This window comes from Sturnira hondurensis, unplaced genomic scaffold (assembly GCF_014824575.4).
Source record: "Sturnira hondurensis isolate 20B ecotype Veracruz unplaced genomic scaffold, ASM1482457v3 Scaffold0005279, whole genome shotgun sequence".
In the NCBI taxonomy this organism is placed as follows: domain Eukaryota; kingdom Metazoa; phylum Chordata; class Mammalia; order Chiroptera; family Phyllostomidae; genus Sturnira; species Sturnira hondurensis.
In genome coordinates this window covers 7,490,390-7,506,731 of record NW_028077910.1, presented here as the reverse complement: position 1 = coordinate 7,506,731, position 16,342 = coordinate 7,490,390, and the positions used below count along the sequence as shown (strand labels likewise).

At 41.2% G+C, this 16,342-nt stretch overlaps 1 protein-coding gene across 2 annotated transcripts; it reads left to right on the top strand.

The window, feature by feature from the left end:
- The first annotated feature begins 4,596 nt into the window (after nt 1–4,596).
- LRRIQ4 (leucine rich repeats and IQ motif containing 4) lies at nt 4,597–16,209 on the top strand. 2 transcript variants are annotated; one of them, XM_037046568.1, is made up of 5 exons: nt 4,597–5,604; nt 9,067–9,240; nt 10,502–10,640; nt 11,648–11,844; nt 15,373–16,209. In XM_037046568.1, the coding sequence occupies exons 1-5, from the start codon at nt 4,597–4,599 to the stop codon at nt 15,523–15,525; spliced, it is 1,671 nt and encodes a 556-aa protein (XP_036902463.1). In that variant the 3' UTR covers nt 15,526–16,209. The 2 variants fall into 2 exon arrangements, with proteins under 2 accessions (XP_036902463.1, XP_036902462.1); XM_037046567.1 differs by lacking the exons at nt 10,502–10,640; nt 11,648–11,844.
- Nucleotides 16,210–16,342: the final 133 nt, after the last annotated feature.

The following is a 16,342-nucleotide window of genomic DNA, read 5'->3' as shown; positions in this document are numbered from 1 at the left end:
TGAACACAGTTCAAAAGTGAAAAAAAAAGTCTGAATTCGCTCTCCCTGGTGCCAGCCCACTAGGCAAGCCCAGACCAGCACTCCACTGCCAAGAAATTGTCATGCTGGGCAAGGCAGGTATCTCTTAAAACCCTGTGTCATGCACAGATTTTAAACATCACTTGAAATATTTCATAAGGTTAAACATGATGATGATAGAAAACACAATTATGGGCTCATTTACACTGTGAGCTTCCAGCAAAATTGAGAGGTGGTTTGAAATACTAAAGTGTGAGTGCAGGTTCAGTTTAGCATCTGCCCTTCCCTATGCCTCCCTTAAAGTGTTTTGAGTTAAGAAGATAGGGAAAAGTCAAGAGAAGTTGAGGATTAATTAATTGCTGCTCCGGGGGAGAGAAAGATAGTCTTTCAAAGGAGCAAGAAGTACAGAATCAGACTTTTGTTTTAGAGAGTGATGAATAAATAGTATTAGAATAGAATAAACAGAAAAGCGCTGCTTTAACCAGACAAACAGCACTACTCTCTCTAGCTACCATAGCCGAACAGAAACAGTATTTACACAAAAACACAGCCTGCAATATCAAGATGCATATTAAACAGATGGTCAAAAAGATACTGATCACACCCACAACTCATTCCCATCAGTACATTTAATGTTACCCTCAACGATTTCCAGGTGGAGGACGGATGTAATTGGGGGGAACCCCTCCCCTGGAGAATCACTGAAGGGTAGGGAAGGTCAGAGAGAGCGATGCTGCTGAGCGGAGTTTAAGGAAATAAGTGGATTTATTGGGTGCTTTTTTGTGTCAAGAACCCAGAGTAAAGGTCTAACTTGAATCTGCTTTCTAGAAGAACCAAAGAGGGCATGAAGGTATATAGTCCCCTTGCTTCAATGTAAGGCAGTATTTGTGTTTCTCTGGCACCCTATAGTAGGAAAGTTTGCCAGGTATATCTTTATATAAGCAACTTAATAGACATATCTTTGACTATAGTTTTGTCGAAGATCCAGAAATATTTTTCAAATTATTGTTTCTTTTACTGTAACTCTATTTAGAAAGCCAATGGCATGGTGTTTAATTATGATAATAGTTTCTCGGTAAGTTGTTTCCTGAAAATATGGAGGTAGAACCCAAAGGATCTACGGAAATATTTAACATCCATTAGCTATTTTTCACAACTATCGTGTGGCTGAACTGCGGTGCCAGCAAGTGCTGGCCCAGAATAAAGTCCTGATTGATATTCTGACAAGTATCTGAAGTGCTGACTTCTAGTGTTGCTCATACATGAGTGTTGGTACTGAACACACAGATGGGAAAATGACTGCTTTGTTATTTTAAAAATTGCTTTGGCCCATGGATAAAATCGTGAGTTTCATTAAAAGTTTACATCCTAATTTTCTGCTGATATGAGAAAGTATGTCAGTGTTTAATAGTGAAATAGTGTCCAAAACTCTCCTGCCCATTATACAAGTAACGTTTGGAAAACCAAATTCTAAAAACAGGAGAAAAAGAGGGCGAAAGGCTCTGTCAGTGAGTCGACAGATCTGCAGTTTGATAGTAGGGGTAAGGAATTGAGGGTGAGACATTTTAAAATCAGACAAGATGCAACTATTGAGTCTATTTAAGGGAAACAAGCCCTAGGAAGCTATTGCAGATCAATAATTTGGCCATAGTGCAGGTAGAAGCACACCTGCAAGTTGCTTGCTTATACAGTGTTTTCCACTGATGTCTGAAGTTTACGTGGAACTTCAGCTCGCTATTAGCTGAGACAATATTTCTGATATATATATATCTGATATACACATATATATGTATGTATATGTATATATGTATATGTATCTGTCAGAGGGCCACCAAATTGGTTCAAGACATAAAGGGGATATATCTGATTAAGCTGAGATAATATAAATACACAGACATTCTGACAGTCTAGTCAGGTTTTATCATGGAGCAAGATGAATGTTAGGAGAAATAGTTCTTTTATGTGCCTGGAAGCCCAGCCATATTGTGTTAGCCCTAATCAGGATGGCTAGTCCCTGCGATTCCCCCCTCCCCCGCCCCCGATAACTGTTGGAAGGCTGAGAAAGAAAAATCAAGCCTGAAATTTCACACCCAAGAAGATTTATTCTAAGAGAAACCAGGCTTCTTGTGAACAAATAGTGCTAAAAACCTGTGTGAGGTTAAGCAAAAGTCTCTGCTTCTGCTCCCACTTCCTACTATGTTCTGAGAAGGGTCCTTTTATTCACTTTATCTCTAAAACAGGAATCATAATGGTGCCTTCTTCTTAGGTTCTGGTGAGGATTAAGTAAGTTAGTTTAAGTAAAGCCCGGAGCACATGAGCATCCTGGCGTTACTGGCCTAATGGGGTCCATTTGCATGCTCGCATCAAAGCCCAATAAAACACAAACGGAAGTTTGCAGGCAGGAAAGTATGGGTTTGTTATTTGAGGAAGTGGTACCAAGCCTGGAGTCACATGTAAGCTAATGTTCAAAGACCTAACTCCCTGATGGCTTTCAGGAGATGAATAATATAGGGGAAAAATCATTAACCAAGGTGGCTAACAGAGCTGGGGTCATGGGCTCTACTGACCGGCTGGGGCAGCATAGGGAGTAGATGGCCAGTGCCTGTGGTGCTGATGTCAGCTTTGGCAGCACTCTGTCTAGCTTCCTGAGGCTGTGATCCCTAGAGTCATCCTGACTTCATGGGTTGCATCTAAACAGCTGAAGTCAAGACGTTACCTTTAGCTTGACTGAAACTCAGTTTCTGTGGCCAACAGACCTGACTGAGGCTTGTTCTTAAGATACTTTGATGCTGACCAGAATCCAATGTCTTAAGGGCTTCACACTAAGGAAGGGAGTGGATGGACAGAAAAGAAAAGGGGTCATGTTAATGAAATAGAGTTTCTACGTGTTATACTGGGTGTTCTTTATTTTTTATGTTTTCACCTAAGTCTGAATACTACGGACTATCTAGGAGCCTCAGCATCTCAGTAGTTTGTATTGAGGAACCTGGAGATGTTATCTTACAGGACTGAACAATATTAATCTGTCCGAAGACCAAGTGATAAAAAGGCTGCAGACAGCTATTTTTAGTATATTTAATCAATAGTAAATCTTTTCTCTATTTAAATAACAGAGAGAAATACCATCCCAGAGCTCCTTTTGAGGGTGGGTATATAGTAACAAGGATCTGAACTGCAAACTCTTATATTGCATGCTGCAGTAATATTAAGCATGGGGCTGAAAACACACACACACCCCCCTCTAGGGACTGGGCCTCTGGGCTAGAGGAGAGGCCCTGTACTCCAAAAAGAAAGCCCCTCACCCCACGCTACCTCCCACCTATGAGGTAAGTCAAAGTTGCTACTAAAATTAACCTATCCACCACCTGTGTCTTCTCTGCTTTCTTCCTTAGGCTTTGTGTGCGTGTGTGTGTGCGTGTTAAAGATCAAGGACCTAGTCTTCCATAATACAGTATTAACATCTTGGATTTATAGGACTTATACATCTAGTAGTGTAAGTCTGCTAATTTAGTTCTTATTATTTAAGGTGGTCTTTTGCAGTCTTACTTTTTTTGCATTTTAAAGTCAGCTTGTTAACTTCTACCAAAAAAAGAAAGAAAAAAGCTCACAGAGATTTCGAGTGGCATCGCATTGAAACAACAGAGCAATTTGGAGAGGATTGGCATCTCAACATTATTGAGGGTTCTGATCCATGCACATGATTTATCTCTCCATTTAATTTCTTTCTAGGTTGCAGATTTAGTTCATTTCAATTCACTGCAATTTCAAATGTATTGCTTAAGGATTTATGCCCCTCCTCCCCTCAGCAAGGCTTAGGGATGTAAGACCATGAGAAGACAGGATCTCTCTCTCTGCTCCTTAGCCCAGCCTGCACCCGACCCTAGAGCCATGGAGTCGGCCCAGCCTAATGGGGAGAACTGGCTGGTGGGAAGAACTGACGCTGCACTTGAGGCTCCTCCAGATTCTAATCCACCACGGCTGTTAAAAGTTTGGCCGGCTTCTCCTTGTCCCTCAAGGTCCTTTGCCTATGTCAGTGGAAGGCTTGCTTCTCTACCTGCCAGTCACCAAACTTGAAAACGCCTCCAGGCATGAAAGTGCCCACTGGTCTCTACTTATTTAGGAAGGACTAGTCTATTTCACAGATTTAATTCTTTTGACCTTCTTTGCATCTACAACTCTCTGGTGGTTTTAAGGCAAAAGGAAGTATTGCATATTAAAATGCTAATTTTTCCTAGTGTTTTGCAGTGTCTTTTGCAAATTTGTACTTCCTACCTGGAAAGAGAACCAAGACAGACATTTTTAAAAACTGAAATTCAATACTCTTTTTTTTTTCACATTAGTCAACCTGTTAGGAAAAAGGGGGTCTACACTTTGGTTCTTCTCCTAACACAGAACACAAAAAAACTACATTTTATGTTGTGTCGTAATGTCAAGCACTGAATTTAATCAACTAAATTTTAATTTTGTCTCTCTTAAGGATACCAAATCTGATAGCAGGTAAACTCTGATTTTTTCTCTTCATGCTGTTTCAAATTTTGAATATTTGAATTTTTCACCCAGATAATGTCAAATAGCAGTATGAAATCAGTAGAACAGTCCTCTATGATACATCAGAAATATGACCCTCAGCAAACCTCTGATAGAACATTTTTCATGGACGCTTCTAATCAGAACCTGGCTACCATTCCATCGGAGATCTTAGAATTAAAAGAATTAGAAGAAGTGCACCTGGAAAATAACCAGATTGAAGAAATCCCTCAGGATATTCAGTATTTAAAGAACGTCAAAATCCTCTACCTGAACAAGAACAAGCTGAGCGAGCTGTGTCCCCAGTTGACCAGTCTGGGGAGCCTGGAGGGCCTGGACCTGAGCGACAACCCCCTCCTCCCCTCCTCCCTTCTGGTCCTCAGCAGCCTCCGCAGGCTGCGCGAGCTCCGCCTCTACCGCACCCAGCTGCGGAAGATACCCGTGGAAATCTGCAAACACCTTCACCACCTCGAGCTGCTCGGGCTGTCCGGAAACCAGCTGGCAGCGCTGCCCGTGGAAATCGTGAACCAGACCAAACTGAAGGAGATCTACCTGAAGCAAAACCAGCTGGAAGCTTTCCCATCGGAGCTCTGCGTCCTCTACAACCTGGAGGTCATTGACCTGGATGAGAACAAACTAAGGGTCCTTCCAGAAGAGATCGGGAACCTGACCAGGCTGCGGAAGCTCTACGTGGCTCGCAACGACCTGCACTGTCTACCCGAGTCTCTGGGCCAGTGCAGCAAACTGTCAGTGCTGGACCTGTCCCACAACCGGCTGCACTCCATCCCGCCCACCCTGGAGGAGCTCTCCGGGATGACGGAGCTGGGGCTGAGCGGGAACCCCCTGGAGAAGGTGCCGCGCCTGGTCTGCAGGTGGACCTCGCTGCAGCTGCTCTACCTGAGCAACACCGGCCTGCGGGCGCTGCGGCGCTCCTTCTGGCGGCTGGTCAACCTGCGCTTCCTGGACCTCAGTCAGAACCATCTGGAAAGCTGCCCGTTGCACATGTGTGTACTGAAGAACCTGGAGGTCCTGGCGCTGGATGATAATAAAATACGGCAGGTACTGATTCCCTTCCTGGTGTCGCCATACTCTCCTTAAGGGCCGTTCCTGCCCGCAGTCGGAGTGATTCTGTGGCTACACAAATTCCAACTGACAAATACCCCGCGTTAAACAAATATGCCCAACAAGGTGATCATTTACACTACTCTCCCCAAATAACAATATTAATTATAAATAGTAGCTAATATTTATAGTATGTATGACAGTCACTGGGCAAAGTGTTTTCTGTGGATTATCTCATTTAATCTTCAAAAGGATTTTTGACATGGGTAATATTATCTTCAATGGTATGAGAGGAAAATGAGGGAGAGGGAGCTTAAGTAACTTGTCGAGGCCACACTCCTATAATGATAAGGGCAGGATTCCCACCCAAAGCATCTCGGCTCCAGGGTCTAAATTCTTCACAAAGACCACCTCCTAACAGGAATTGCTTTAAAATCCTATTAGCAGAATTTCTACCATATACAACCTTAGACCTGAAAGGTCCATTAATGGGAAACTGCAAGCACAGCTTTTCCCCTAGGGAAATTTGCTCCCGTAAGTGCAGGGTGTCATGTTCAGAAATGTTCATCAGAAATGGGTGTCATGTTCAGCAATGTTCATTGTTGATAATCATGAAGTAAGGGGAGACCATCTAAATGTCACTAGAGGAATGAACAAGGACATTGTTGGTATACATATTCATAAAATGCAGCTCTGTACAATAATTTAAGTAAGCCGGAGCTATAGTTGCAGGATAAATTGTGGATAGATCTCACAATTCATTTGTTGATTAAAAAGTAAAACACCAAGTTGCAGAATCATATAATGTCACTTATTAATCTTTAATCACACACGCATGTGACCAAACACATATCCGGCTGCCTGCCGCAACGAAAGCCAAACTCATGAGACATGCTGGTGAGCAGGAACGTGGTTTGCTCAGATGCCCGCAGTCTGAGAGGATGCCGACCTCTAGTCTCAAAGCCCACCTTAACATCCCAGTGCAGTGGAGGTTTTTATACGGAGAGAGAGAAAGCAGGATAAAGAGATCAAGGGAGGGGGTTGAAGAGTTCTCTACGTGCAGAACAGCACAGTCCATTCTGATAAGGACCTAGAAACAGGTCAAGCAATGGTCTGGTGTGCGCCATCCTGGTTTTACACGTGGAGGTCAGCAAATCTGGAGCTGGGATGCCTGAAGGTAGGAGTCTTTATCTTTTGAAGTTAGTTTCTAGGATTCTTATACAAACATGCTGTTCATCTACAAGCTACATGTTAGTCAGAGTCAGCATTTACAGAAACAATGTCAGAAGAGTGGTAGGGTAAGTTACAATTCCCCACTGTTACACTGAGATATATGAGGTCTATCCAGAAAATATCCAGCCATGTAACATGAAAAATAGAGACGTTTATTGGAAAGGATACAAGATACAAGAAACATTGTACATAGAACAATGACACCTCAGTCCCCTTCAAAGTAGGCACCTTGGGACCACAGTTCTCCTAATTGCCATCAGCTGCCCCATGGTATTTTCCTGAATCTCGTAGATGGTCTGAAATCTCTTCCCTTTCAAAGATGACTTTAGTTTGGGAAAAGTCAAAAGTTGCAGGGCACCAAATCTGGGCTATCGGGGGGCTGAGTTGCCTGGGTGATTTGATATTTCACCAAGAAACTCTGCAGGAGACGTGATGCATGAGGTTGTCATGATGAAGCTGTCAATCACCAGTTGCACATAGCTTCGGCCTTCTGAATCACCTGAATAGTTTCCACAGAGGAATGGTCAAGCTTAATGCAAAATCTGATGCTGTACTCACTCAGTCATTTTTAATGCCATGGCCACACAGTCCACATGTTCACTCAATGGCTTCTACAGCCCCCAGTGACTAGTACAGTGAAGTCCTTGTTCACACATGTGAATTCCAGTCCACTTTCCTTGGCTGCCAGGTTACACTGACATGACTCAAACCATTTCTATTATATTAACAATGGCTGGACTTGTACCAGACAGACCTTGTATACTTAGGCTTTTTTTTTCCCACAAGAAAATCAGCATTTCTAACATAACCAGTGGGTGAGTGTGTCACACATTTTAAAAATGATACTTTTCCATGTGGTTCCAGAGGGTCAGAAAAACCTACAGTGACACATAATAGTGACACTGATTTGGGCTTGAAAAAAGAAGAAAATTTGATGATTAGAGCATTTTCATCCAAGGTAATAAGTTTTTCATTTCAGGAGATGGCGTTTAAATTTGGCCTGTCTGGTTAGCTATGAAATTTATTCAACCACCATATTAGAAGGTTAGAATAGAGGGCCTTCCAACCCTGAAGGTCTGGGAGCCTGGAAGATGCCTACCTAAAACCCACACAGAGCACACAAGCCTTGGTATTTCCTGGAGGGAAGAAAAAGGACAAGATATAATAGTCTTCACTGTTTGCATCTGAGAGTTCAACTGAAGTTTCAAAGTTGCTAAGTTACAGCTATAAAAAAAGAGTGAAATCTTTCTATATGTGACAGCATGGATGGACCTACAAGGTATCATGCTAAGTGAAATAAGTCCTACAGAGAAAGACAAATGCCATATTACTTCATTTATATGTGGAATCTAAAGGGCAAAATGTACAAACAAACAAAATTAAAATAGACTCATAGATACAGAGATCAGACTGGTGATTGCCAGAGGGGAGTAGGGTTAGGGGTAAAGGTACTAAGAAGTACAAATTGGTAGTTATAAAATAGTCATGGGGATGTAAAGTACAGACTAGCAATTATATACAATAATATCATAATAACTATATGCAGTGACAGGTGGTTACTTGAAATATCGGCAGGACTACTCTGTAAAGTATATGACTGTCTAATCACTAGGCTGTAAACCTGAAACTAATACATAATAATATTGAATGTAGAAAACACATAAGTGCAGTTGCAGCTACAGGGCTGTTGAATGCCACTGTGCCATTCTGCACCCTTGGACTTGGGCAGCACACAATCTATACATGGCGGCACTGTTCAGACACTCTACTTCCTGATAAAATATCATAGAACTTGTAAAAAATGCTGAGTTAAAGGCTTTTAGTGTGAGAGATCCTGTCATTAAATTTGTCAGTTCTAATAACTTAATTATGACTACTATAATTGCAATATTACACTGATAACTTTAGTCCTTTTTTTCAATAATGTCAAGCATTTGCTACACTACAGTTCAAAAATTTGCAATAAAGGCTAAAAATTGCCCCAATTTAAAGCAGTGCATAAAAGTGAAGAGCAGAGACGCTCAGGGAAAAAGTAGAACTCCAGACTGCCAATCTACAAGTATAAATACTATCTATGCAGACATGTGCAAACTTGTCGTATGTAGGAATTGCTAGATTGCTCTATTTTTTGTTTAAAAAATCGTCCTCAAAACTAAAGGCCCAATTTATTTTCTTACTATTAAAAATAATCTTGACCTGAAACTTATCTTTTCTGATTACTTCTAGCTACCTTCAGGCTTCGGCTCACTTTCAAAATTGAAGACACTTGGGTTAACTGGGAATCAGTTCCCTTCATTTCCAGAAGAAATCTTTTCTTTAGAGTCTTTAGAGAAATTATACATTGGGCAAGATCAGGGAGCCAAGCTCACCTATGTGCCAGATCACATTAGGAAACTACAGGTAAGCATCCCCAAAGTAGCAGTTAAAGAACTACATGCCTCCTGATTCCTTAAGTTGGCGGATATTGAGAAAATACAGTGGCGTCCCCACAGGCTGTGTCTGGAATCACCCATAGTGGATTTCCAGCTCCAAACAGGCAGTCATTATCATACTTTGAAGCTTCCATTGTCTTCCTGAACAACCCCCAGATTTACACCCTAAGAATGTTTTGCTGTGATTGCTCTTGGGTATATTATGCCATATTTCTTTCCACTGTGTGGCTTGTCATGTTTTGTTTGTGTAAATTGAATGATACTGCTTTTCACTTAGTTTCCTCTTTCTTAAAAGTTGCCCCTGAAAGTTGAGTTATTTTGAAGTTAAAGTATCATACAGGTGACATGACTGGGAGCCTGCGTTTTGGATGGGGCAGTGAGACCTCCCACTCCACATGGCAGACGGCCAATCATGGTCTATTTCACTGCTGCACCGGATTCGCTGAAGATGGGTCCGCCCGCATAGTGCTGAATCCTAGCAGAGCAACAAGATAACTTCATTCAAAGTAGCCATACCAGTTTGTCTTTATCTATATGCATACTTTAAAGACTTGTTATTCTTTTTCATGCTCCTGGTACTACACTCTTAATACTGATGCAGTAAGTGTGGGCTGCACATTATCCCCAGTCATTAAACTGAGCGATGGTATGTATTACTCAGATAATTCCCACCTGTGACACAGGGTTCCTATTCCCAATTTTCCATTCCTCTGCTCTGTGTTCATAGAACTTCGTTCATCAACTTGCTCCTTGTGTATGTCATGCCACACTGTGCAAAATTTTAGGGTGAAATATAAACAAATATTTCCCACTAAATTTGAAAGTAGTTAACTTATTATCTGTACATTTGGCTACTTCCACTTGGGCAATGTTGGATTGATAGTTGAGCAAATGACATTTCTCAGGCTAATTATCATCTGAGATAATTAGCTATTGAAAGGGATCGAATGCATTTAAATAATCCAAATTATTTTTCTAATAAGTTCTCATGAAACAAATAAACACTAGATTCCCATGTTCTCTTTTCCCTACATAAATGAGAACCACATCTAATGGCTTAACTCAAAAATAACTATTTTTTGATGATGGTTCTTTAGATGTTTTCTTTCCTTTATCGTAATGCATAATAACCCTCATTCAAAGACCTTAGGAACTCACAGGTGATTCTAGTTATGGTGTTATTTTTCAGTGTAAGGATTATTACAGTATACACTGTCATATTATTTCAGAATCTCAAAGAGCTGTATATTGAGAACAACCATCTGGAGTACTTGCCAGTAGCCTTGGGGTCAATGCCTACCCTGGAAATTCTTGATTGCCGCCACAATCTGCTTAAGCAACTTCCAGATTCCATCTGCCAAGCACAAGGTGAAGAATCTTAGTAGGTCCACAGCCTAGCAGAGTTTGAGGCCAGCATTTTTCGTGATGAAGGCTTCTTTGTTTTAGTGCTTAGAGAGGTTGGACATTCTTGCAGGGCTTGTTTGTAATGTGGGGAAGGTCAGGGGCCTGACTAGTACAGCTAAGAACCTCACAAAGGCAGATTATTTTTTGGGAATTGAAAGTTAAATAGCAACTACTAAGAAAATTAGCATTCGCCCATGTAGTTGTTATACCACTGAGAATAATTTACTGAGCATCTACCCCATGCCAGAATTGGGAGTTATGGTGCTACAGTAACTTCACAGCACACCATTCAGTCACTTGAAGAAGAGGAAAACTATTAAATAAGAGTGGTGATATCAGCAAGGGGCGGGAGCTTTTGGAGCTACATAATTAATATAAAAAGTCATAAATGATTCACATTTAAACACTCAAGCATTTTCCACCGGGCTAACCTATGATTTGTATACCCATTAATCCATTCATTTATTTAATAAGCTTTAGCTGAGCACCTACGGGGGCCAGATTTTTTTTTTAAATTTTCTCCGCAGTGTGCTGAATCTTCAAGTTTATAGATGTGTTTCCAAACTATGACTATTCTTCTTTAATGAGAGGAGGGTGAAGAAATATGAGTGGAAGCTGCTACCTACCCACAAGACATTGAAAGATTAGGGGCCAGGGGTGGGTATGCAGGACTCCTTCGTAATGCTCCTGACCATACACTTTATCCCGTCCTTCATCCCTGGAGGAATGAAGTGTTCTCAAAATATTTTGGTGTTTCCTATGTTCCTGTCTCTCACTCTTGATTACACTAGCTCCAACAACTTGAACTTGTTTTAAAGAAGAGGACTTGAGTTTGCCTCGTGGAGTCTGATGTCTCTTGTGAGATGGCACAATAGGAAGCAACCACTTCTAAGTGACTGGGTGAAAGAATTCACGCGTTAATCTTGCCTCTTTTTTTAAGACAAATCCGTCATTTAAACAAATCGTTTCAGCTTTGAAAGAATTACTGCTGGAGGACAACTTGCTCACCCAACTTCCGGATGATTTAGATTGTCTAGTGAATCTAAAGGCTTTGACACTGACGGGCAATCCCATGGAAGAACCCCCAATAGGAGTATGCACTGAAGGCAAAGAGGCTATATTCACATACCTTATGGAGAAAAGAAATATGAAAGTATTAGCAACAAAGGTAAAATCAGCAAAACTTCCGGATAATATATTCATAGTTGCTTTGGAGAGGGGTTCGTGTTACACGCATTACAGATCACCCAATGAGGCTGCTCTTGGCACATTTATACCTCGTCCGCAAGGGTAGACTCATTGCCTTACCCAGGGCTGAGCAAGGGAATTTGGAACATCATCCTAGCATTTTTGTCTTTTATGTTCCTGTGTCCTTATCAGACAAGAAGCCAACAATCAGGCAAAAGAACTGAAATTCCAAATCCTAAAATGACCTAAAACCCTTAGGCTATTTACTGGAGTGAACAGCTGGTATTGCCAAAGTCAGTCAGATACATCTGAAAAATCAGAAATGAAAGCATCCCTGAGTCCAGGTCTTGAGACCAGAGTTCAGCTCTGCCACTGACTAGGATCAAAGAGCTACGAGCTCTGTCTCTCTCCTTCTTGCCCACCAAGCTCTGGAGATGTAGGGTACCTCAGGCAGTCCAGGACTGTGTCCACTTCAGTCAACATTCAGGATTCTCTGTTCAACTGATCCAAGCCCTCTTCTTCTCACGTCCCCACTTCCACACCTGCTCCCTTAAAACACAACTTCCACTCAGCAGCAGACGGATGCTGCCACAACACAGGTGGATCAGCCTTCCTGTACTAAAGTTTACCATGTCCCATTTCCCCTGGAACTAAACTCAGGTACTATAACCTACCAAAAACACGCAATTTTAATAAATCAAAGTAATGCCTGAGCTACAAAGTAAAGGAAAAAGAAAAGTATATTAAAAAATTTATGACTACACTGGAAAAATAAAAAGAACACTTTTTTCTCTAAAAGCATTTTTGAAAATCCATATACCTTCTAGTACATTTTAAATTTGGTATTTAAATTTTTTGCCACTGGGTTTAAAATATTGCAAAAGATATACTTTCCAGTGAGTTTTAAATACTGATATTTTCAAACAGAGCTCTAAATCAATATTTTGAGTGTATCCAATGGAATATAAATGTTTTGATTTGATATGTCAGTCAACATGAATTTACAAAATACTTGAACAAGCTCAGAAATTTTGTCATATTCTTTTCTTCTTGAACATTTATTTTTATTCCATTTTCCCGAGAATTGATCTTAATGTTGTGTGTGTGTGTGTGTGTTTGTCTTAAGATTTACCTTATAATAAAATATACATTTTATTAGTCATATTAAGTCATTTATATATTACCTTTCAAACTTCTAGGCAAAAAAAATTTTATGCAAATTAAAGTTTAAAATTAAATTTTTTGTGTTACCATAGTATTTTTGGTGTTCTGGATTATTCCACTTTATTAGTCATATTATAATTATTAGTAGTATAAAATTGACTGAAACATAACATCTCTTACATATTTTGATGTTTAATTATTTATAGGATTTTTGTGAAGTACAGATACAAGTGAAAGAAACTTTCTCACGTAGTGTATACACCCTAACATAAGGATGCATAAGGATTACTTATTGCTGGAATGAGACAGGGCCTGGCATTAGTTCTGCGCCTGTTTTTCATTCTACAGATGAAATGCTAAGAGACCTTGTTCAGATAAATAAGTTGGCAAGAATGGAAGAAGGGTTTTTTTGCCTACATTTTGTTTTAAATGACAATGCATTACACATATCCTGGACTTTTCCCAGATTTATGCTCCCCCAAATCAGATAACAGGCTCTTAGCAGACAAATCAACAGGTCTACCTTCAATTTTCTTGAAGGCAAAGAGTTGGAAGGCAAAGGGATTGGTTATCCCACTCTTGGGACCAACATAAATAACACTATTTTTAATTGTCCCTCTTTTGGGGAGTCCTGGGCAACACCCCCTAGTCAGATGCAGGTGGATGAGAGTTGTGCCGCAGGGACAGCTGTGAACAGGAAGGTGGGAATAGAGAGTGGACAGTTGTGTTCCTAGGCAGATGCCTTTTAGGAAAGGGCACATATGGAAGTTGACGTTTGGGAACAGATTGCCTCCAAAAGATGCGAGCCCACATGTACACCCTTGGGAAGCCTTGGTGGACCAGGGTGCATGCCGCACAATTGGAGACTACGAAACCTTCCAACAAAAAGCCCTGTAACTTTTCGGAATACCTCTAGAGGGCAATACCGTTCCCTTGAACAGTTACCACCCGAACTGGTCTGCTGCTCTCACTCCCCATCTCATCTTTCCCATTTTGACTTTACTTGAGTCACAGTCGGGGTCCTTGGCCGTTTCCAACATCCAAGCACGCTCCTCCCTCAGGGTCTCATCTCGGGATGCTCCTGCCTGCAGACACTGCCCCCTGATTCGGACAATACTCTGCCCTCATTTAGTTGAGTCTCTTCTCAACTAAATATCCTCACACCTGCCCTTAATCCACCTTGTATAAAATAGCATCCCCCCACGGTACTCATTCATTCAACAAATATTTGTTGAGCTTCCTCCATGTGCCAGGCGCTGTTCTAGGCACTGAAAATACATCATGGCACTAACACAAATATTGTTGTCCTCATATTGCTTGAAGCCTAGTGTGATGGGAATAAAAATATGAAATATAAAACATTAAATTATATACTGTGTTAGAAAGTGTAAAGGTGTATTGGAAAAAAGTTCAAGCTGAGAGGAGCTGAGATTGCCAGGCATTGAGGGGGTATGTATTGTGGGATTTTAATTTATTTTTTAAAGATTTTATTTATTTATTTTTAGAGAGAGAGGGGTGGGGGAGAAAGAGAGGCAGAGAAACATGGATGTGTGAGAAAAACATTGATTGGTTGCCTCTTGCAGGCCCCCAACTGGGGACCTGGCCCACAACCCAAGCATGTGCCCTGACTGGGAATCGAACTAGCAGCATCTTGGTTCACACAGGCAGACACCCAACCCACTGAGCCACACCAGCCAGGGCATAGAATTTTAATTTAAATGGATAGTCAAGGTAGGCCTCATTGGAAAAATGACTGCCTTAGTTAGCTCAGGCTATGGTAACAACGGACCATAGGCTGAGTGGCTTAAACAACAGAAATTAATTTTCTTGTAGTTCTGGGTGCTAAAGGCTCAAAGAGTCTTACTACTAGATGAGGGATGGTCCTAAATAGGTGGGAGGAAATCAAGTGAGGGGGCAGGGGAGGGCTGGCTGTAATGGGTAGGGGCACGAGCAGTCTGGTCAGAAGGTGAAGGCAGGGCAGAGGCACCCCCGACCCCCCTTCCTTGCACTGTCATCTCCAGGGCACTTAACACATCCATGTGTTTATAGTTTATTGTCTCTTCCCCTCCCTGGAGTGTGAGCTCCACAGGGCCGGTGACATTGGTATTTAACTGCTGTTTGCCCAAGGTTTGGAACAGTGCTTAGTGCCTAAAAGCACTAAGAACTTTTTTTTTTTTAATTCATGGGTGACTGGTCAATTGAGAAAGAGAGAAAATAAGGTTTAGAGTTCTGGTCACATTCCGTTTTCCACATCTTTAAGACCACATGTCAGAACGAAGAGATGTCACCGTCCCCAGTTCATAGTGATACCCGCTGATGCTGTTTGGGTTTATCTCGTTTTCAGATTCAGGCATGGTGGCGTGGAATGATGGTACGGAAAGGAATGGGGAAATTTGAAGAACTGTTAAAATTACGAAAGAAAGGAAAGAATTCTCCAAAAGATAAGAAAGGAAAGAAGGTCGAAAAAGGAAAACCTGTAAAGGAAAAGAAGAAATAATTTTGTGTATTAATGTCAAGGTAATGAACCCTCATGACTTAAGGAGGCAAAATATATAGGAAGTGGATGCCTACCACACTAAAATTATTCATAGAAGTATGGCCATGCATAAAAAAAGGACCTTAATTTTACTGAAATATTTGTGATAAAATGCTGTGAAGCCTGGGAATTGCTTCCTAATAATATCAGGGAGAAGTAAAAGTGGGGGATCCAAATAAAACAAGAGTGGCCGTGAACAGATAATTGCAGATGCATCTGACAGGCACGTGGAGGTTTGTTAAGTGCTCTGTCTACTTTTAAAAACCTTTAACTTTGAAATAATTATATATTCATGGGACATTCTAAAGAAACACGCAGAGAGGCTCATGTGCCCTTTACCCTGCCTCAGTGCCGTCACCTGGCGTAACCATAACACAGGAATAAGATCAGAAAATCTGCATGGTGCCGACAAGAGAACTTATTCAGACTTCTCCAGTTATACACACACTCACCTACGCGTGTGTGTAGGTCAGGGCCATGGTGTCGAATGCAGCTTCACGTAGACACCACCGCAATCAAGATGAAGAATAGTCCCATCACCACAGGTCTTCACTGTGGTTTCGGTGGGTTTGTTTTTTTCTTAGGTACATCTACCACCTACTCCTCTCTCAATCCTTAAGCCATTCTCTGTCTCAGTAATTTTGTTATTTCTCTTTTTTAAGGATTTTATTTATTTATCTTTAGAGGGGAAAGGAAGGAGAGAGGGAGATAAATATCAATGTATGGTTGCCTCTCGTGCGTCCCCTGCTGGGAACTGGCCTGAAACCCAGGCATGTGC